This window comes from Tachyglossus aculeatus, chromosome 4 (assembly GCF_015852505.1).
Source record: "Tachyglossus aculeatus isolate mTacAcu1 chromosome 4, mTacAcu1.pri, whole genome shotgun sequence".
NCBI classification, from domain to species: Eukaryota; Metazoa; Chordata; class Mammalia; order Monotremata; family Tachyglossidae; genus Tachyglossus; species Tachyglossus aculeatus.
The window spans coordinates 119,726,196-119,749,622 of NC_052069.1; the positions used below are offsets into that span (position 1 = coordinate 119,726,196).

The following is a 23,427-nucleotide window of genomic DNA, read 5'->3' on the forward strand; positions in this document are numbered from 1 at the left end:
CTTTTCTCTCAGCAGAGCAGGGGGTGGTTCCTTGTCACAAGGATCAGTCCAGGATTTGTATGGAAGGTCCCAGCAGAATAAAGCAATCAAAGGAAGCAGCCACTAAACCTATGTTCTTCTGCTGTTCTTGGTGGTGTAACTTTCCTTGTTCGAAAGCACAGCTCCTCTGAGACAGTAATCAGACCTTCTGACCAATCTGGCTCAAGGGAAAAGAAAGTTGCGAAGAGGTCGGAATTTGTGTGATAATTTATGTGTTTCCCCAGATTCCTGTTGCCTCAGTAAACCATTCCACTGAGGCTGACTTCAACTGAAAATGTGTTAGAGTAGAGTAGAAACCATTCAATTTTATTCAGATTAGTCAGAAGTTGGAACACTTGGGGTCTATTCCTTGCTCCATTATTGAGTCCCTGAGAAATCTAGAAGATGCCTATGCTTCAGTTCCCTCTTTTTAAAAGGAGGATAATGATATTGGCTGTTCCCTTTCCTACCCAGTAATGGTGTGCAGGTGGGTATATGTAAGGAACTGGTTTCAGACTAACTAAACCTAAACAAACAAACGAACAAACAAACAACAAAAAAACCCAGATTGTTCCAATAAATTTGGTCCTGGTGTTTGTTACAGTTACAGGTACCCTGAGGCCTGGGAAGTTGAGGGGTGAGTTAATTACCCAGAAAATTCAGGCAATAACTTCCCCCTCCTCCCACACACACTACCACACACATCAGTGCTGTTCTCCACTTCCTCCTAATCATTGTTTCAAGTCTCCACTTCACTCAATCTCTGAACACACATCTTCTTTTCTCTCAGCTCTCCCCTGGCAAAGAAGTGTAGAAAGTTAAGGTAATGATTCAGATAATTCAGAAAAGAGTAGGGATTCATTTTTTTTCTTCAATTACGGCAGACCACATTTCCCTCTCCCCCTACAGAAGATCACCTCTGACAATAGGTGACCTCTAAAAGCTTGACAGCACCCACTAGGGTGAAAAGCTAGGTGCCTTACTAGTCATTCAGTTATGCCTGTGTAGGTGGAAATTGTATATCAGACATTAGCCTCCTGGAGAAGAAGTGTGCTTTTGTTTTCTAGGAATTAATTATTTCTCTCTTTGGGGAAGCAGCACAGATGGTCTTTCTTCCTTCTGTTGGCTGATGAACTTTAGGAATTGAGTGTGATTTTTAATTGTTTTCTTATTACTAAGTTATTAATTAACATTCTGACTTAGGCTTTCTTACCCAGAAATTCTCTCTCCTTTTATATGTGTAATAAAATCCTCATATATCTATTCATCTGAGCTCTTTTCATACGTATAAATGGTAGAACCTTCAGCTTTGTGAAGAGTACTCAACAGCCTAAGATCTGTGAAAAAAAGTATTTAGCATTTAAAAAATGTGTGTATGTGTATGTGGGGTGGCAGGAGCAACCTAGTTTTTCTTATGCTACCCCTCCATCTCCTTGCATCCCTCCTCTTATCACTTAGTTAAGAGAACATGAGAATCTGCTGAAGTGAACACATTCAGAATTCTCCCACCCACACCTAAACTAATGAAAATAAGAAACAAAGGAAAGAGATAGGAAAGGAAGATTACATCTTCTGTCATTGCTGCTAATTTTTTAGATTCTCTACTTGACTTCCATTACAGTTTCTCGGATTGTGCCTAGGCTTTGTACATATAGGCACATGCTTGTTTTCATAGCATTTTCAATGATACATACAGGATCATTCCCTCTGTGTCAGCAGGTAGCATAAGAATGTGTGTCAGGATGCAATGGAGTTGGTTACATGATCCCATGTGCTTAGTACTGTACTCTGCATACAGTAAGTATTAATAAATACCGTTGATTGTTTGAGCACTAATTTGAGATCACTAGTCACTTTTTGAGATCAGATGCCTGGTTTTAACACGCGGGTCCAAGGTGCCAGGAGATTTACAGGAATTAAGTAAAGATTTCAAATGTGCAGGAAAGACTACTGGACCTTTTGTTGAAGGGGGAACACTTGTCCACCCTGAGATAGGACTGTGGGTAGCACATTAAGTCCTATCTTATAACACAGAGGCACCTTGCCTTGGGGTTAGAGGCAAACACAGGGTATGGGCTTCCATATCTCTTGTTCCATTAATACTTTGCTTCTCTTCCATCAGTTCACACCCCACTTTAATGAAGGTAGGATCGGAAGGGAGAGAAACTCCTTTTTAGTTTCTCTTTCTAGTTCTTCTCCCTCTTCTCGTTAATGCTTTGGTTCTCTACTCATTTGGTTGAGATGACATAATAAAATTATTTGTTTTTCCCAGGGAAATGAAAAACCATTCATGCATTCATTCATTCATTCAATCATATTTATTGAGCACTTACTGTGCCCAGAGTACTGTACTAGGACTCTGATGGTCCTGCTTCTTTCCAAAAGGGCTGGATACTGGAGAAAAATGGTTGCTTTCAGGACTCACTTTCCGCTGCAGCCAGTTTGCATGTTGCTAGCTCTCCTGGTCAGTAAGCCTCACTGGACAATGATGCCGTGTATCACTGGTGCTCATCGGAAATTTAATGCTGGGTGCACATTTCCCAAAAGGGAAAAATACAGTGACTGCTTCTTTTTGCCATGCCAACCAATGACATATTTACTAAGTTCTCCTGACACTTCCCAAGATTAGGTATCCAATGTTTACAAAGAGGCACTAGATCTTTTGCTCAAGGAGAAAGCAAGTTCTGCACCCTGACTACAGTGGGCAAATCAGTACATTTGAGCATAAGTCTATCCATCTGTACAAAGGGGAGAGACATCTCTACTTCATACACAGAAGGCCTGGGTGATCCTATGATAAAAAAAGGGTCTATTCAAGTATGCAGTTTTGTTGCTATATGTAGCAGGGTGAGAGTGGTGGTATCTTACCCGATCATAGTCTTTTACCTCAGTAGAGTTTTCTCTGTGTCTACCCGTCCAGGCTCACCTGCATGGTTTTCCTGTGTTGTTTTAGGGAGTTTGCCCGTTGGAAGGTGAGGAACACAGCCATCGAGCGGAGAGATCTGCTCCGCAACCCAGTGCCACTGATGCCTGAGTTTCAGAGAAGCATCAGACTCCTTGGGAGGCGACCCACGACTCAGCAGTTCATCGATACCATCATTAAAAAGTACGGCACCCACATCCTCATCTCTGCTACCTTGGGAGGTAGGTAGCACCCTGAAATCAGTGTTGTAACGTGGTAACCCGGGGGTACCAGGGATGGGAGGGCAGGGCTTTCTGAATCCCTCGACTCTCTGTTCTTCTTGAACTCATTTAATTAATTGACCAGATTATTTGCAGGAACAACATTCAAATGGTGAGTGCTTGGTCAGGTGGTTTTAAGAATGGATCCTTAATGAGATTGTTTTTCCATTCATAATTTCGCTGTTGCCCTGCTGGGGTACTGACGTTTTGGGGGAGATTAGACTGGTAAGATTACCCAAATAAGCATATAAAATAATTTGGATTGTAGGAAGATTTTAAATTACAGAATCACTTGTAAAATATTGTTTAGTTGGATGCAAGGATAGACAGATGTCCACACATCCTCCCCCTCCTCCTCCTCTCCATCCCCTTCTCCATCCCCCCGCCTTACCTCCTTCCCTTCCCCACAGCACCTGTATATATGTATATATGTTTGTACGTATTTATTACTCTATTTATTCATTTATTTTACTTGTACATATTTATTCTACTTATTTTATTTTGTTAATATGTTTTGTTTTGTTGTCTGTCTCCCCCTTCTGGACTGTGAGCCCACTGTTGGGTAGGGACCGTCTCAATGTTGCCAACTTGTACTTCCCAAGCGCTTAGTACAGTGCTCTGCACACAGTAAGCGCTCAATAAATATGTTTGAATGAATGAATATGTATGCATGTCTATGTTTTTTCTTATGCCTTATCTTTCTAGTATCTCTATTTACCTGACTTTTCTCTGACTGCCTTTTTAAAATGTATCTATTAATTAATTGTAGCATTTGTCAAGAGCCAAGTGCTGGGGTAAATACAAGGTAATCAGGTTGTGCCACGTGGGGCTCACAGTCTCAATCCCCATTTTACAGATGAGGTAACTGAGGCACAGAGATGTTAAGTGACTTGCCCAAGGTTACACAACAGACAAGTGGTGGAGCCAGGATTAGAACCCATGACCTCTGACTCCCAAGCCCGTGCTCTTGCCACTACGCCATGTGTATCAGTATTGAAGTAGGGGAGGGAAAAGGGGTGGGGAAAGGAGAGATAAGTCAGGAAAAGGTTCCTGGAGAAAATGTGGTTTTAGTAGTTCTTTTAAAATGGGAAGAACAGTGGTCTGTCGGAGGAAAGGGGGAGAGGGTTCCTCATAGTGGGTACAGTGGAAGCAAAATGTGGTAGATGTGAAATATGATAAATGCCTAGAGAGTTTACAGGACAGTATTCTTTAGTCTTCTTACCCTTTCCCACTGAGGTCTCTATTGCCACAGAATATCCCTTTGTGGTAGGTTTACTGAATCTTTGTTAAATATGTTGAAGATTGAAAACTTCCTTCACTAGATCAAAACCTGCCTTCCTGTGTCAGCAGTAGAGAGGATAAAGGGATGGAGACAGGAGTCATTTCTAAATGATCCAAATTCTAGATTAGGGAGGCTGTCGTGAATTTTGAACCCCCCAGAAACGTGTGAATTGGCAGAAAGCTACTTAAAAAGCCCCAGCTTCTTTGGCCAGAAAGTGAAGGCAGTCATGTGAGAATACGAATTTGATGTCAGAAATACATGGTATTCCATGCCTTTGGGATTTATGTACTCTAAACCATGATTCCTTTTCCTCCACCATTAAAATGATTAGGGTAATGAAAGTACAGCGGTTCCTTGTCTACCCATTAAAGACTCTGGCATCCTTGTGAAAATCTAGTTTCCCGAGGCATCCATTAATTTCCTCTTTGGATCAATGCCCTGCCCTTCCACTTCCCTGTTCCTGGTCCTGCAGTGAGTAAGGCTGCAACAGACTAAATTCCCACTCTCTCTTGATTTAACCAAAAGAAGAGGTTTAGACCTCAACCTCTCACAGTTCTCGTTTTGCGTAACTCACAATCGAAAAGGAAAAAATCGGGCAGTGAGCTAAATTCAGTTCCTCAGTCAGAAAACATTTTCCTTCAAGTAGTCCCAGAAATACCAAGTAACCAAGACCTTTGTGGTGAAATATATTTTTAATTTCACTGAGTCGAGGTTGTGAATTATTCACCGCGGCTTGTTCCGCTCCTGTTTTTACAGCACAACATTTTAAATATGCAAAGCCTTGTAACAGGAGCTGATGTTGGACCGCACTGCTAAATGCTCAATCAGCCCAAAATGTGAGCAGAGAGAGGGAATGGGGGAAGAGGAGGGCCAGGGAGAGGGGGGAGACAGAAGGAGGGAAGAAGAGTGAGGGGGACAGGGAAAATGAGGACCTAAATCAAATGCTGTTCTGAACAAGGACAGGAGAATTGGCCTCCTTCCATGTACGTATCTTTTCTCCTACTCAAAATTCATTTTACTGTCTGTTTTCTCACTAGACTAGAAGCTCACTGCGGGCAGGGATTGTTTATCCTAACTCTATTATATTGTAGTCTCCCAATCATTTACTACAGTGCTCTACCCACAGCAAGCACCTGTCTACAGGTTTTGTTTTGTTGTCTGTCTCGCCCTTCTAGACTGTGAGCCCGTTGTTGGGTAGGGACCGTCTCTGCATGTTGCCGACTTGCACTTCCCAAGCGCTTAGTACAGTGCTCTGCACACAGAAAGCGCTCAATAAATACGATTGAATGAATGAATAAATGTTACTGATTAACTGACCCCTTAGGAAGCCTGAGGGGCAGTTTGAGACCTTGACATTTCAGATCGACAGCCCTAGGCAGTTGCCGCTTCTCTCTAAATGCCCTGCACTGAGTGAAACAAATATCCACTGGGACCCATGTCTTCAATCAATCAATCAATCGTATTTATTGAGTGCTTACTGTGTGCAGAGCACTGTACTAAGTGCTTGGGAAGTACAAGTTGGCAACATATAGAGACAGTCCGTACCCAACAGTGGGTTCAGCTACTCATATTGCATTCAACCCTCAGCCAGGCTTAAGGGCAAAAGGGATGTCATCTTTTGGGCAAAAGCACCTCTTATTGTGGGAGGACATTGGACCCTCAGCAGCCTCCACCGGCCCTGGCCTGCAGCAACATACCATGGACTGGGCTCAAGTTGGACATCCACCCCCACCCCAAATAGCTCACACCCAACCAGAACCACTTTCCTCTCATTCTGACCGAGGGATTGATTTAGGGTCAGATAGAGGGCCAAAGGGCTTGGAAAGGAATCTTCCCAGCTGATAGGCAATTTGCAGGAAAAAAAAAACAATTGAGAAAGCAACTTTGAACTGAACATCCATTTAATACAGGGGAATTTAAGTCTTGATAATGCAGCAAAAAGGTTACTAACCCCTCTTGATCTGAGGTTTACATTTGCTGCTCTCTTTCCACAGGGACTACAGATCCTTCTTTCCCAGGATCCCAGATACTCAGTTTATACAACCTAAACCCCTATGACCTCTTTCTCCGCATTATTGTTATATTGCACTACCCCACATGCTTAATACAGTGCTTGCATAAGCACTCAATAAATATGTTTGAATGAATGAATGAATCCTTCTGCTTTTTATTTATTTTTTGTTTTTATGGTATTTGTTAAGCACTTACCATGTGCCAGGCACCGTACTAAGCACTGAGGTAGATACAAGAGAATCAGGTCGGACAGAGTCCCTGTTCCACATAGGGCTCACAGTCTTAATCCCCATTTTACAGATGAGGTAACTGAGGCACAGATAAGTTAAGTGACTTGCCAAGGTCATGCTACAGACAAGTGGTGAATCGGACTTAAAACCCAGATCCTCTGACTCCCAAGTCTGTGCTCTTTCCATTAGGCCATGCTGCTTCTGGTTCCAAGACACTCATCATCATCCCATTCCAAGGTGTCGGCTGCTACATTCCTGCTTCCTTGGATCATGGAAGAGCAGTTTTTGTAGAGTTTGCAAATTCTTCTGGGTCCTAAATGAAAACATCAGAGAACAGTGGAGGCTTAAACCATATTTCTTGCTCTATTTGTTAATCATAATGATGATATCAATGATAACAGTAAACTGTTATATATAATATTATTATTGTGGTATTTGTTAAATGCCAAGCACTATACTTAGTTCTATGATTGGTGCAAATAAATGGATCTGACACAATCCCTGACCCACATGGATTCACAGTTTAAGCGACTATTGGATAGATGCAGGCAGATATCACACATTCTATCACATTCTGTCACATTCTATCACATGTCCCTGAGTCCGTTTCTGTCCCTCGGATGCAACACAAACCTGGCTGGAATCCAGAGAGTCAACCCATATTTCTCTGTTACTGCTCCCAGTGGACAATGACTTAAAATCCCCACTGGTTATGCAGTAATAATTCCCAGACCTCCAGTCTGGACTTGCCTGCCTCATCCAGCCTAGCAGATTCAAATATCCAGATCTAATTTTCTGCTTGAGAATCCAGTCTAACCAAGACTGGAGTATAAATTTAAAAAAAAAATAATAATGGCATTTATTAAGCACTTACTATGTGCAAAGCACTGTTCTAAGCACTGGGGAGGTTACAAGGTGATCAGGTTGTCCCTTGGGGGGCTCACAGTCTTAATCCCCATTTTACAGATGAGGTAACTGAGGCACAGAGAAGTTAAGTGACTTCTCCAAAGTCACACAGCTGTCAATTGGCAGAGCCAGGGTTTGAATCCATGACCTCTGACTCCAAAGCCCATGCTCTTTCCACTGAGGCATGCTGCTTCTCCGAGTACTGCTGGTTTGTTTCCCTGCAAGTGAATGTCTAGATTTTCCAGGCTAGTGTGATTACAGCATATTAAACTAAGATGTCCTGGGTAATAAGTCCTTTTTTAATATTTGGAAATAGCCTGGGGACAACCAGGCCCATAGAGGAAGGAGGAAGCCAACGCAGGGAGTCATACAGCAGTCGACTTGCTGTTTAGTTCCTTACTATTCGAGGCTGGCCTGAACCTCACATTCACCTTCTGTGTAGAAATGACTAGAGGCATCACTTCAAGAGTGATGTATCATGGCTATGAATGTGTGTGTGTGTGTGTGTGTGTGTGTGTGTGTGTGTAAGTGGTGAGTGGAGAGGGCACTAGGAAGAATCCTGTTAGATCATATTCACAGCAGATTTCAGAAGTCTATTCCACAGCCCTGACAGATCATCTCCCTCCCTTTTTCCCTCCCTTCTTTCCTCACCCACCTCCTAGACCCCCGTTAGCTACTGAGAGTCTATGCTTTCCAAAGATTTGGGCTTTTGGGATGGCATTCAACTTTTGTAACATACTTAAACTCACAAAGTAACGACCCAAACTTTCTCTCTGTGGGGTTTTGGGAGAGGGACTGTCATGGAGGCCATTCCCCCAGAACCTCGGATGGAACCTTCCATGAGTTTTGAGTGAACTAAATAAAGGCCTCTAGCCTGTAAGCTCATTATGGGCAGTGATTGTATCTACCAACTTTGTTGTATTGTACTCTCTCAAGTGCTTATTACACTGCTCTGAACATAGTAAGCATTCAATAAATACTATTGATTGATTGATGGACTGAAGGCTGAATGTGATTTAACAATTTTCTTCAATCTTCCATGGGGTAACCTCTTATAGACCTCTTGGTCAATGCCTGAACCGTTTTGAAGTTTTTTTTCCTATGCCCTGCAGGAGAGGAGGCCTTGACCATGTACATGGACAAAAGTCGACTCGACAGGAAGTCAGGGAATGCTACGCAGAGCGTGGAGGCCTTGCATCAACTTGCATCCTCCTACTTCGTTGATCGTGATGGCACCATGAAGCGACTCCATGAGATCCAGATCTCTACTGGAGCTATCAAGGTAGCAGCTCTCATCCCCCTAGGAGTCCCTGAGTGAAAGATAGAAAGAAAGAGAGGGAGAAAGAGTAATAATAATAATCATTATGGTATTTATTAAGCACTTACTATGTGCCAAGCACTGTTCTAAGTGCTAGGGGGTATATACAAGGTAACCAGGTTGTCCCATGTGAGGCTCCCAGTCCTAATCCCCATTTTATAGATGAGGTAAATGAGGCACAGAGAAGTTAAGCGACTTGCCCAAGGCCACATAGCAGACAAGTAGCGGAACCGGGATTAGAACCCACAACTGCTGACTACTAAATCCGGACTCTTTTCACTAAGCCACGCTGAGTGATAAAAAGAAGGGGGTGTAGAGGGAGATGAAAGCTTGATGATTACCTCCCAAACACATAAGTGCGCACACACACACACACACACACACACACACACACACACACACACATTATTTTTACACCTTCCTTGATGTGCCCAAGCAGTAATAATAATAATACTGGCATTTATTAAGCTCTTACTATGTGCAAAGCACTGTTCTAAGCATTAGGACCATCAGAAGGGAGCCCAGGGGTGGGATAAATGCCACAGCATTACACCAAAGGATTATTGGAAGACACACTGCACCAGACCGAGTGGCAAGAAGATGGCTCTCTTTAAGAAGAGGATTCACAACAATTAGGATACCAAGGGGAAGACTTAATAATGATAATTGTGGTATTCATTAAGTGCTTACTATGTGCCAGGCACTGTACTAAGCAGCTGGGTTGGATACAAGCAAATCAGGTTGGACACAGCTCCTGTCCCAAGTGGAGCTTACGGATCAATTCCCATTTTACGGATGAGGTAACTGAGGCACAGAAAAGTGAAGTGATCTGCCCAAGTTCACAGAGCCTGGATTAGAACTCATGACCTTCTGACTCCCCAACTTGTGCTGTATCCACTCTGCCATGCTGCTTCTTAGGACTTGAAAACAGAGAGGGGCCATGAACACAACAAGGTTGTATTATTTCATGCCAACAAGGTAGAAAGTTATTTCAGTCACATATTGGTCTTTTCAGTCACACTTGCTCACTGGTATAGGGTCCTTTCGTTGGTGGCATTATCTTTAAAAGGGACGGACAGATACATATATCTCTCTATACTAATAATGATTCTAATAATAATACCTTGACGTTTGATCTTGAAATTATTCAAATTTCTCAAAGCACGTTCATAATGATTGTCTGCTTTATATACTCAAAACATCCCCTTGAGGAAGAGAAAGGCTGATGTTATTATCCCCATTCTATAAATGAGGAAACTGAGGCTCATGGGAGATAGATTTCCTGACATTATAAAATAGGTTAGTGGCAGAACTGGTGCTAGAACAAGTTTTCCTGAGCTTACTGTGGGCAGGGAATGTATCTACCAAATATACTGCTTTCTCCCACACTCTCAGAACAGTGCTCTGCACACAGTAAGCTCTCAATAAATGCAAGTGATTGATTGATACCCTGACCCAAGTTCTTTCCACTAGACCATGCTGCCTCCCTACATAAACATGCATGCTATTTCTCTAGAAAAAAATGGGTCACTTACCTCCTGCAATAAGGTTTTATAGAAAAAAAATGTTTGTGCAAATTAACAAGATATTAAAGGATTCAAAATAAACTTTGGACTGAATTATGTAGCTACTCCAAACCTGCCACCTAAAATATCTGGATTACTCAGTACAATATGTCCTTTTGAATTTGAATTATTTGGACATTTGTATGTGTAAACACCACCAATGACAACTAAAGAGCAACGAAGACAAACTGTCAGGGACATGGAAGGAAGGAGGAAGAGGTCAAGAGAGGAAGGTCAGGGAGACTGAAGTATATAAAGGAAGGAAAAGTCAGGTCTACGAACAAAGGTCCACTTCTCTGAACACCTTCACCTTGGAATGGGATATTATATTGTTAAGGAATTCACTGCAGAGAATGAAATTTGTATGAAGCTATTGCTGTAAGCAAGCTCTGAATGGACCCAATTTTTATTATTATTGTGTGTTGTTTCTCTGGCCATGGCTGGCCATGGCAGATGGGGTGCTGAATTAAGATCCTGAAGCTCTGACTGCAGATAATCCCCCTCTGTGTGTCCAGGAAGAGCAGCCCTCCTTCTTAGAAGGACTTTCCCTTTTAAACCTCCCAGAATCCACTTGAGCCAGCAGAGTGAGTGCCTCTTGTGCAATATTTTTTCCATCAACCAACCAATCACTGATTTTCCTCCACCTTTCCCCCAGATCCGGCTATCTCAATCAATTTTCTCTTTCGGTTCTTGGTCTGAATCAGTTGCATTTCCCCACGGCAAACTAATAGGTGAATGCTCCTTAGCTGGGCTCCCTGCCCAGGAGCAAGTTGATCCTTTCAATTCCCACCATGTAATAGCAATAAAACATGGCAAAAGGTCTGCCTGGTCCCAAACTGGAGAAATACTGAGTTAAGAGAGTGTGGGCTTTCAACAGGTTTAGTTTGATCCCTACAAAAGTTTTTTCCTCAGAGGCTGCCATCCTTCCAGGGTAGATGATTGAAGATGGTAAATTCAGGTTCCAGCTTTGATAATGTCCTAAATCTGGTTCCATCTCTCTGGACTTCTGTGCTAGGTAACAGAAACACGCACTGGCCCTTTAGGCTGCAACAGCTATGACAATCTGGACTCTGTGAGTTCTGTCCTTCTACAAAGCACCGAAAGCAAGCTCCATCTCCAAGGTAGGAGGGAAGGAGGGAAAGGTGAAAGCGGAGGGAAATGGTGGGAGGGAAGAAGGGAGGTAGAGGTTGGAAGAGATGAATTCAAAAAGAAGTGGATGAAAGCTGAGAGCATGGAAATCAAGGCAGAGTTATGAAAATGTTTTTTTTAACATATAGCACATGGAATTCATGGTTATTAATTACTTTTTGACAGAAAATATGGAAATATGAGTTTTATCTGATTATTTTGATGAAAATGTCCAAATGGTGTTATTTATAGATGCCTCAGACCTAATATATATTAAAATTTCATAGGCCATCGTCTGGATTTTCTACATTATTGTTTTTGATTTTCAATATGCTTTGACAGGTGTTATTTGAATTCCAAGAAATATAGGTTATTTTATGGAACGTCTGTTTCATCTCTTGATTCCTGCTGTATGAGTTCTCTGTTTTTATTTGTTAATCATTCCCATGCTTATTTCCTATATCAAATTCTCTGTATATTTTGATGAATCAGTATAGATGACAGGTGTGTCTTGCATCACCACTGTGGAAGAAAAAAAAGATTGCCTCTGTCACTGGAAGGATAATTGTACCTAGATTTGCAAGAAGAGCAGAGCATTGACTGATGTGACTTTGATTGTCTGATACGTGTTTTACATTCAGTGCTCTGCTGTAAGGAAGAGAGTAGATTTAACAATGGGGAAGGTGGGGAGGGTGACCTTTAAATGACCTCTGGCTATGAGGCCTTGAAAATGGCTCCAGGCCAGTTAACAGGCCTTAGGAGAGGGAGAATAACACACAGTGGAGTTCTGTTTTAAAGGGAGAAGAAATGCATGAGTAAGGGATTATCCAATCCAATCTACCCTTCCTTCCTCTCTCCTAAAGCACTGCTTAAGGATGGTAACAAATGTCCTTCTACCTAGGATTGAGGGATGAAGACCCCAGTATACCATCCACCCCTTCTCTCTCAAGGGAATGGAAGCCAAGTGAGGAATAAACAGAAAAAACAAAGACATGGAGAAATGTCCCAGGTGGAGACACACAACCTGGATCACAACTATTTGCTCTCTTTCCACACTTTAAAATGGTTTGAGAAGAAGGCACAAAGACAAACAGAGGAAGGATTGAATCACAGATTTATAGAACTGGAGAAGACCCTAAAGCATCATTTAGCCCATTCCCCTTCCTCCAGACCCAAGAAAATCTATTTTCTTCAAAGGCATGCCCCCCCAAAAGATAACCTCCATCTCCATGAATTCCTCACATTGATTAATGACCTTGATGGTCAGGAATTTCTCCCTTCCATCTAACTTAGGTTCCTTCTGCCATTACTTCGGTTCTATCACCAGGAGAGGGGAAGAACAGCCAGCATCATTCTTGGTGTAATGAGCCTCTGGAGAAAGAGGCAAAAAGAGGATATGGTAATGTGGGAAGATAATTCTCAGGCGAGAAGACTTTAACCCAAGATGATATACAAGAGGACAGACAAAAAATTAGACTATTGACCCCATAGCAGGGAAAAATAAATCAATGGTATTTATGAAGCACTTACTATATGCAGAACACTGTACTAGGTAGTTAGTGGGAAAACACCCACTCACTGTTGCAGTAGCTTGAAATTGATCGTTCACCTCTTCCACCTGCAAAACTAAGATGCCACTCCTACCTGAAGGGAAAAGGGAAAGTGGAGAAGAAAGAGATCTTGTTTTAATAAAGCAAGTGACCTTTAAAACTCCCTCTTAATGTTATCTTTTCAATCAGGAGATCGGCTTTTTGAATAATTATCTAAAATCCCTTCTTTCCTCTCCAGCTGCTTAGAAAGACCTCATTAGGAATTAGTCACAGGGCTGCAGGTAATGGATCGTGACTTAGTCTCTTCTGATCTTATTAGCAGCAGAGCATGAAGCACTGACAGGACTCTGCGTTTCTGCCTTCCTGTCGCTCTGGCTAGGAGGCCAGTTCAATAAAAGAGCAGCATCATTATGACAAAGGATTTCAGATTTCAAATCAAGCTGCCATGTGTCCCAATATTGGTTTTGTTTTACGAGCCTAAAGCATCCAATTCCCTGTATAGTAAACTATTCTGCAGGCACTATAGAGGCTTCATGGAAGGAGTAAGAGAGTAGGGAATTCCATTCATAATCTTTTGAATTGAACTAAACATACTGTTCTTGTTTAAAATATTTAACCAGCTCAGGTCCAATCAACTCATCAGTTTGGTCCTTACCCTCTAGACGATAATAGCCAGAGGAAAAGCTTAGCTCATCAACAGCAACTCTGTCAAACACAACTCACTAGTAGGCATGATGAGTTCTATCTTGGTAAGGAAACCAGTGAGAAAACTGAGAAACAGATTAACTGACTTGTCAAAGGCAACCAAGCAGACTGGTGGCAGAGCTAGGACCAAAAGCACTGTGTTCCTTTCAGCCCTCTAACTCTCTCCTGAAGTCTTCAGTGTTCCCATGTTCCTCCTTCTTTGCCCTGCAGACCTTGTCAATTATTTTGCTGACAAAATCAAAACTATCAGGAATGAACTCTCAAAAATCTCCCTCTCCTCCCCGGCTCTTTCCCATCCACTCTCTCATCCTCCTTGGATGTCTCTCAAGAGGAGATCACCTCCCCACGCCTGCACCTCTGATCCTGTCCCTTCTCACCTTCTAAAAACACTTGCACACATTCCTCTTTCCTCCATGATTGCCATCTTAAACCATTCACTCTCTGATGGCTCGTGATGAAAATGATGATTACCAGTGGAGGAACACTATTAACACTGACATAACATAACTGGCTGGCCTCCTTTCACTTCCTTGGCCTATCCAGCAAGCACTCTTTATGAGTTAATACCCCTTGTTCCTTGTCCAGGAGAAATAAGCAAATGGGACAGGACAGATCAGGCCTGTGGGATTCCAGGAGCCCTTTGGCTGCCTTTCTCTTTCAAGAGTGGAAATGACCCATCCTGAAGACGGGGGTGAACTTCTGAATGAGATCGCAGTCTCTTTCGCCCTTTCTGCACAGTTTCACCCCGTGAATTATTGTCTTATTCTTATTCCACTCCAATGAGCTGTCAGGGATGGATACTGTAATTCAGAGCAATAGAAACACAAACAGATGGATAATTGACTTGCATGCCTTCATTACACTGGAGTTCAGCACGGCTGTTTGAGCTATAAACCCCTTTATCTGCCAGTCCCGAAATCCCTGAGCTTCTCAGGAGAAGAAGATCAGATTCGCTTCTTGCAGTAGGTTCACTGGTAGTTTTATTGGTCTCTCTGACTCATGCACTTCAGAAACCAACAGAGTTTGACAAGCAGGACTTATAAGGTACAAAGAAACAGCTGAGAATCTCACAAGGTCTGGAGAGACTAGGGGACCCAGGCTGGTGCTAAAACCAGAGAGAAAAAAATGCTTATACTCTACCAAAATAGACACTGTATTTTTTTTCCTTCATTCCTTCCTTCCTTCCTCTTGGCACCATAAGAGATCATGCATTTAGCTACTGATGAAATAGGACAGGAAACAGTGGTGTTCAAGGAAACGTGGGTGAGAGTGAATATTACATCTGCTTTAAGGGAACAGCTATGGGAGGGGAGAGAAGCTTAAGAATAGATTTGGAAGGGCAGACATTTCTTCATGGCACTGTCTAGTCATGCAAAAAAGGCAGATAAATGGGTGAGAAGGGCAGAGGCTCCCTCTATTAAGTATAATAATTGCAGTGTGTGAAAAACAGGAAAAAAAACATTCTCAGAAGGCAAAGCCGACTGTCTGGATTTTAATGTTCACTGGTCCACACTGCCCACACACTTTGCATATTGAAGCTCTCATTATGAATTCTAAGGAGAGTTGAAAAGTATTACATTTGGGCAGGGATGGGGAGATGGGGTTGAAATGACTATCTGAACTTTTGCATTTCCTACCTTCTTTAGGGTAAAATGTATTACTTTTCCTAGGCAATAGTGCTGTCCTTTTCTTCTCCTGGCCTTTAATTTTCTTGTGTGGGGGGATTTCATAGGGAATGGTGGGAGAGAACAACTCATTCGAGCCTGCAGCTGTATATCTGTCCAACAGTGGTACTCTGGGCCAAATTCTGCCCTGAGATATTTATGACTCTCATTGAAGACGGCAGCAAACAAGAGCCAGTGTATGAGGTCAGATTTTGGCCCCTCAGATCTACACAGGTGACTGAGCAGAGACTTTGGCTCAGGGTTTTTATGAAATACTTGAGCTTGGAAAATAGTTATATCATGTTATATCCATAATGACATTTTGCAGAAAAGGAGTTTTTAATTGCTTATGTCTTCATTTTTCTTGTTCATAATTACCCAGGTGATTCTTCCCTCAAGACAATGCGGAGTGTAGAGTTTCCATTTTTAAAAGTGCAGTTAGCTTTGTGTTAATGTTGTACAAAGAAAAGTCCCCAAATCTAAGACTGTATCTCTTCAGTTGCATTAAACGAAAGGAGAGGGATTTTTTTTGTCCTCCTGCCCAGTAGAATAAATGTTTGATTCAGTTGTCTAAAAAAAACCATTTCCAAGTTTCTTTAGGGCTCAGATCAAGAATTCAACATTCTCTACCCCACCCAGAAATGTAGAAAAGGTTGAGCAAGCCAGTAAAAATACTAATTAATGTATGGAATCTGTGTTTAGGTAGATGGGGCCAATTAGCACTTGTCCATGGGTCTAGTCCCTAAAAAGAAAAGCTGTGGACAAAACAAATGGGGTATCCAATGGAAAATATAATCCATGACATTAATACTGAATTCTTATAGCCTGCTTCTGTTTCAATTCTGGGTCACAGAGGAATGGCTGTTGGGAATTTTGTAGGCTGCAATTAAATTAGTGTGGCCTAATGAAAACAGCATAGGACTGGGAGTCAGAGGACCTGAGTTCTAATCCTTGCTCCACCGTTTGCCTGTTATGTCACCTTGGGCAGGTCACTTAACTTCTCTGTGCCTCATTTTCCTCAACTGTAAAAATGGGGACAAGATTTCTGGCATTGTAGGAGTGAAGTGTGCAGACTGGGTTGTAAGTAGGAAATTAGGGAGACATCACAATGCAGGTAGGTGGGAACAAGCTGATTGAGTGCTTTCAAGCCTATGGTAAGGAATTTCTCTTTGCAGGGAATGAGTCTACCAAGTCTTGGATTGTACTCTGCCAAATGCTTAGTACAGTATTATGCATGCCCTAAGTGCTCAATCAATTCCATTGATTTATAAATGCCATTGATTGAGAGAGAGAGTAAAGCTGATTGTAATGAGTTTCTGTTAGATGTAGAGATGGATGACAAACAAATGGAGGTTTTTCAGGAGAGGGGAGACATCTGAAACCAACACACTTCAAAATAATAGATTATGCTTTGCTGACTTGGAAGTAACAGGTATAAAATATATTATGTGTGTTCAGTAGGTTTCATAATGTAATGATGTAATAAAGCTGCACAAAACTGTTCTTTGTAAAAATCTGCAGACTCTAGAGTGTGACTCTGAAGGAGGACCACTGACCCCCTCCTTTACTCTATAGCTTTCTCCTCCTAGATTCCTGTAAACACGAGCCCCATTTCTGAGTCATGAAACTAAGTGGTAGGAGTCAAGGCTGAGCATTTAAAATAAAAAGCACTGGATTTACAGGCATCTGTTGCCATAACAGTCCCAGAGTGGAGGTTGAACAGGAGAAAATGCAATTGTCCAGTATGAAAATGGATAAAGGCTCAGCCTACCTAGGTGTGGTAATGGTTGATGTGGAGGATGAAACCCAGATGGCCACTTACCTTTCCCAGAAAAAATACATATGTTCTAGGCAGCTCTTCATTCATTCAATCACATTAAGCTCTTACTGTGTGCACAGCACTGTGCTAAGTGCTTGGAAAAGTACAATACCACAGTAAAGAGTGACAATCCCTGCCCACAATGAGCTCACAGTCTAGAGATGAGCTCAGAGTCTAGGGATGAGCTCACAGTCTGGCAACCATATGGGTCAGGTTACATCCAGTCCCTCTCCTCAAAGTAGTTTCAGCATCACTTGTCTGAGTGTGATCTCTCAAGATCATGCGTTACACACTGTCGAGGTTCAGTGGAAATGACAGATTCCAGGCCTCAAGCTAGACTCTAGCACCCTAAATATTTTCGTAATGACACCCAGAGAGACATCACAATGCAGTTTCCAATTTCTATGCATCACCTTTTGGAGCTGTTAATGAAACAGGTTTTGGGGTGTTTTTATTAACATTTCTATTTTTGCCTCCTTGTGTTTTCATGCAGGTCTCCAGATCATCTTCCCTCAGTATCTGCAAGAGAAATTTGTCCAGTCGGCCTTGAGTTATATTATGTGCAATGGGGAGGGAGAGTACGTGTGCCACAACAGCCAGTGCCGATGTCAGTGTGCGGAGGAATTCCCACAATGCAACTGTCCCATCACTGACATCCAGATCATGGAGTACACCTTGGCCAATATGGCCAAGTCTTGGACTGAAGCTTATAAAGACCTGGAAAATTCAGGTAGCTAGTCAAATACATTATTTCCTGATGCCTCATGTTCAAAGGACCACATGTGGGTCAGTTCCTTTTCCCTGGTCATTAGAAAGGAACATCATCAACCCTTACAGGAATTTGTCTCTCTGGATACTTTCAACTTGAAAGAAGTGGAAAGAGGGGAACTTTGATCACACTGAGCCCGTAGACAACCATTAACTTAGAATTTAGCATGGTCTGTAACAGACTCACAAAGATATAGCAGGTCCTTTGGAATAATCTGGTTCTAAACTCAGGCCCTGGGAAGCTGTCAGTTGTATTTACCGAGTGCTTAATGTGTGCAGAGCACTGTACTAAGCACTTGGGAAAGTACAATATAACAGTAAACAGACACATCCCCTTCCCACAGTGAGCTTACAGTCTAGAGTGGGAGTGTACCCTCAAAGTTGTTCCAGGTTTAAGAGAACCTCTACAGCTCAGTGCTCAGTAACCCTTTTTATCCAGCTGCAGAGATGGGTGACAATTCTTCATCTTCCTCTTTCTCTTTCCACTCTTCCTATTTCTCTTTCCCCTAGTTCTCCATCTTAATTGTCTCTACCATCTTCTCTTTCTCATCTTCTTTTTCCCCCTCTTTCCTCTATTATACATTTCACTGAACTGTCAGGCCAATGAAAATTGGAGAGATAGAGGGGAATGTTGGTAACCTATTTAAGGCAGCAAATGTCAGTCTTCTGGCAATTCCAAAAACAGCTAGAGTCTCCAAAATCTCACTCAGTGATAATAATGATATTCATATAATTTATTTAGGGAGTCCAACATGCTTAACAGCCATCTCCATGACAGTCCCAATAGCCCTTTGGTGGCAATCTTTTTCTCAATTTATGGAAGGGGGACATGGAGCCCAGAGAGGATTTATGATTGATTCAAGATCACATGGAAAGTCCAGTGGTTATATCAGTGATGGCTAAAGGAAAAGTGAGGTCATTTGAGAAGCTCAAGAAGGGCTTAGATATTTGCTTGGCTGTGAGGTCCCTGATAAGTTACAAATGGGAAGAGTTAGTAATGTTAAACACGAGGATTTTGGAAGATAAATTACCAGGCTGGAATAGGCCTCTAATCTGGCCCTATTTTTTGTGGTGGAATATGTACCAAAATTGAGATATACAAGAATTCCAAGTCTCTGTTTCCATGCCACAACCCAAATTTTAGCCTCTACCCACCCCCAATCCAAGCAAATCCTCACTTGCTCAAAACTCAATAATCATCTCAGAGTGTTTTGATCTTCTTTTCTCTCTAATGTCTTTAGAGAATGAAAGAGTCCAATTCCTGAGAAAGTGTGTATTACATGGAGGAGAGAGAAACAGGAGACTTAGATGAAGCCTATGTGGAAATGTTAACATTGACGTGGTAAACATTCATTGCTTTGCCCATTCCACTCTGTGTGGGCAGTTTCTGGGACAATCCCTAAAACCTTTGCACTGCAATAGAGAGCCATTCTGGTAAAGAAATGAGAGTAGTTTCATTTCTGTGCCAGAAACCACCCTCTTCCCCATCTGGTAGGAAAAACAGAAGGAAACAGCTTTTTAAATCTTCCATGGAGAACTGCACACCTCACCCACCCCTTCCAACGCAGGCCTGTTAGGTGCTGCACACTTCCCTGAGAGACTAAGAGAGATTCCCAGCTCTCTGCTGCCTCAGATTGATTGTCAGGTCTGATTCTCTTTCAGGACCAACAGCCTGTCCTGGATAACCCAAGAGTGGTCTGGATTTGTGGACTGTGCCCAACAGTTTCATAAAAAGATACAACTATCCGGACTTGGAACTGACCTGGCCAAACTGTTCAGCCTGTCTTGCACTGAGCTTCCCAGCACGCACACTCATTACAAATGCTTGGTCATCTATACCTAGGCATAAGCATGGTCAGGGCTATTCTGAGTAGGTCTTAAAGCATTCTGGGACTTGTAGAATGGATGTTCCAAAATACTGGGGGACATCAGCTTTATCCCTCTCACTAAAACAGAAGGGAAGGGTCCTAAACTTGTTTGATGTGGTTGGGCAAACACTGAAGGTTCTTTAGTGGGAGAACATGGACTGAGTATTTTTAAGAAAAATGATCCGGGCAGCAGAGTGAAGTATGAACTGGAGTGGGGAGAGATGGTAGGGAAGGACGTCAGCAAGGAGGCTGATGCAGTCAAGGCAGGATAGGATTAGTGCTTGGATCAGCAGGGTAGTAGTTGGCTGGAGAAGTCAGGGAGGATCTTAGTGATGTGATGAAGGTAGAACTGACAGGTTTTAGTGAAAGACTGAATAAGTGGATTGAATGAGAGAGATGAGTTGAGGGTAGTACCAAGGTTATGGGCTTGTGAGATGGGGGGATGGTGGTGCTGTCTACAGTGAGGAAAAAGTCAGGGGGGACAGGGATTGAGTGGGATGATGAGGATTTCTGTTCTGAACGTGTTAAATTTGTACTGTTAGAGGGACATCCAAATAGAGATGTCATGAAGGCCCAAAAGAAATACAAGATTGCAGAGAAGGACCAGGAGAACAATTAGGGCTGGAGATGTTGATTTGGGAATTATCCCCATAGGGATGGAAGTTGAAGCTATGGAAGAGAATGAATTTTCCAAGGGAATGGGTTTATGTGGAGAATAGAAAAGAAGAGAAGAGAAGGAGCGTGGCCTAGTGGATAAAGCAATGGCCTGGGAGTCAGAAGGACCTGGATTCGAGTCCCTGCTCTGCCATCTATCTGTTGTCTGACCCTGGGCAAGTCACTTAACTTCTCTGTGCCTCAGTTACCTCAACTCTAAATGGAGATTAAGACTGTGAACTCCATGTGGGACATGGACTGTGTCCAGCCTGATTAGTTTTTATCTACCCCAGTGCTTAGAACAGTAACTGGTTTAAAAAATACCACAAAATACCCCAGTGCTTAAAAAATATCATTAAAAAATCCTCAAACTGAGTTTTGAACTAGGGGTTGGGAGGCAGAAGAGGAAAACTGCAAAAGATAATGAGAATGAGCAGCCAGAGAGATAGGAGGAGAGCAAGGAGAGGAGTTTCAGTGAAGCCAAGGTTGGAAAATGCATCCAACAGAAGGGGGTGTTCCACAGTGTCTAAAGAAGTGAGAGATCAAGGAGGGTTAGGAGTGAGTAGAAGCCATTAAATTTGACAAGGAGATGATTGGTGAGCTTTGAAATGACAATTTTGGTGGAATGAAGGGGACAGAAGCCAGATTGAAGGGAGTTCAGGAGAGAATTGAGGGGAGGAAGTGGAGGCAGTGTTTGTAGGTAGGAACTGAACTCCCAACTGCCCCCACAATAATTTGTTTTCCCCAAATGAGGAGCTGCAGAGACCCCAGGGAACCTGGGGACACAGACCGACACTGCTCTGAATTGAGACACCTTGCTCAGATCAGCCCAGGAAGGGAGCATTCTCCCCTGTGTCAGCTGAAGGGGCTCTTCCCCATCTCAGGATGATCCTGCTTGCTCAGGCAGGTTTTCAGCCAGGCTACCCTTTCCCCACCCCACCCCTCCTATCCACAGACCCAATATCCCTTTCTCTGCTTCCCCCCACTCCCCACCACCTCCAAAAACCTACCAAAAGGAGCAGGAAGAAGGTAGATGGAGGTAATATCCTGTCACTTGTTCCTACTCTCTCCACCACTCCCACCCCTCCCAAACATTTCCTTCTGCTCCTGCATTGCCTGCAAAGTGGCAGATTGAGAGAGAAACCAGTGTAGGCCAAAGAAAATTTCCCTACTGGATCATGCTCTTGAGTCCTCACCCCTTAATTACTTAGGTACTCACCCCAACGTTTCCCTCCCTGCCCTCCTTCTGCCCCCTGTAGCACTTATGTACATATCTTTCAACACCTTTTGCTCCCCCTTTCCTGTAATTCATTTTAGTATCGGTGCAGTTGAGGGTAGAGAAAAAGTCTACAGAGGAGAGAGGTGAGATTAGACAGAACTATTGTAGCAATGTTTTCCCTGGCTCCACCAATCACTTTCTTTTCCCTGGCTTGGGATTAGACCCTCTTCAGGGGCTGTATAGTTTGAGAGGCCACCAAGTAGAGCAGCTGTTGTGGCAGAGACCAGCTTTCACCCATGGTAGGGAGATATATAAGTGACAAATTCCTACTTTACAGCAGGAGGAACAGAGGCCCAGAGGGTTAAACACCTCACGCAGCACCAACCAATAAGCCTGTGGCAGAATTGAGATTAGTGTTGGGGCCACTTCCCATCTTAAATACACCTATTCATTATTGTTCTCCTAGTTTTGCTTTTTGCAAGGTCAGGCAACTGAGATGAAACCATGAATGTTGCATGGAAATGCCAGCCATTAGTCTCTTGAAAATCGCGGAACATTCATCATTCATCAAAAAGAAAGGAGTTTGTTTTTCTGCCCAAACAAAAAGAATATTAGAGACAATGTACCCGCCATTTGAAATCTAAGCATGTTGCTAAGTGGTGAAGTACAATTTAGATTGTGGGACCAGCGCTGAGGGGCATCGTAGTACCAAGTCCTTGGGAATAGGGAAGGGACTATTTCAGATAGAGAAAAACAAAAACAGCAAAGTTGAATAGACCACTTAGATGAATTATACATTGTGACCTATCGGGTTCAAGGTCTTCTATTCTCTACAAGTACCTAGTGCAAGTCATTTGAAAGAGCATGGCTGATGAAATAGAGAAATCCATCCATATGTCTGTGGCATGTTGTTTTCATTTTCAGCCCACAACAGCATAAACAACTTCAGCCAGAGCAATTTGGGAGAATTAGTTGGTCATCCACCTGCTGAAGGCCATGGGTTCCTCCCAGCTGGGCATTGATTCCCATGAAATACTTCAAAGCTTCTTAATTATTCTTGCTTAATGGAGAACCCTGAGCACATACTAATGTGAGGATAGTTTCTTGAGGTCATGGATTGGGCTGCTCATTCCATCTGGGAATTGGCCTCTGTCACATTCAGGTTAGAGTTTTCAAATTGGGTTCCAAACAGGCAAAGTAGCCAAATGATGGTCATTTGCTTCAGTAGTCCTCTGTTGCCTCAATCTGGCAATCTCAAAATGAAGTTGATCCGTCTCATTCCAGACAGCTTTAAAAGGTGGGAAACCCCTGAGATAGGGTGTGTGTGTTGTGGGGAGGCGGGGGGAGGCAGGGTTCATATGAATAAATTCCCAGATTAACCTTGCAAGCGGAAATGAAATCTGAGAATGCCTTGTACTCTTTTGGTGTAGTGGATAGAGCTTGGGCCTGAGAGTCTGAAGGTCACGGGTTCTAATCCCTGCTCTGCCACTTATCTACTATGTGACCTTGGGCAAGTCACTTCACTTCTCTGTGCCTC

The 23,427-nt window shown here is 42.7% G+C and overlaps 1 protein-coding gene across 3 annotated transcripts in view; it reads left to right on the forward strand.

Moving 5' to 3' along the window:
- Window positions 1-23,427, forward strand: part of BRINP1 (BMP/retinoic acid inducible neural specific 1) — a 135,020-nt gene that overhangs the window by 91,147 nt on the left and 20,446 nt on the right. For all 3 annotated transcript variants that reach the window (XM_038745915.1, XM_038745916.1, XM_038745917.1), the window contains 4 exons: window positions 2,972-3,162; window positions 8,745-8,914; window positions 11,531-11,636; window positions 17,875-18,111. In XM_038745915.1, the coding sequence (XP_038601843.1) occupies window positions 2,972-3,162; window positions 8,745-8,914; window positions 11,531-11,636; window positions 17,875-18,111 (704 nt within the window). The remainder of the gene's footprint in view (window positions 1-2,971; window positions 3,163-8,744; window positions 8,915-11,530; window positions 11,637-17,874; window positions 18,112-23,427) is intronic.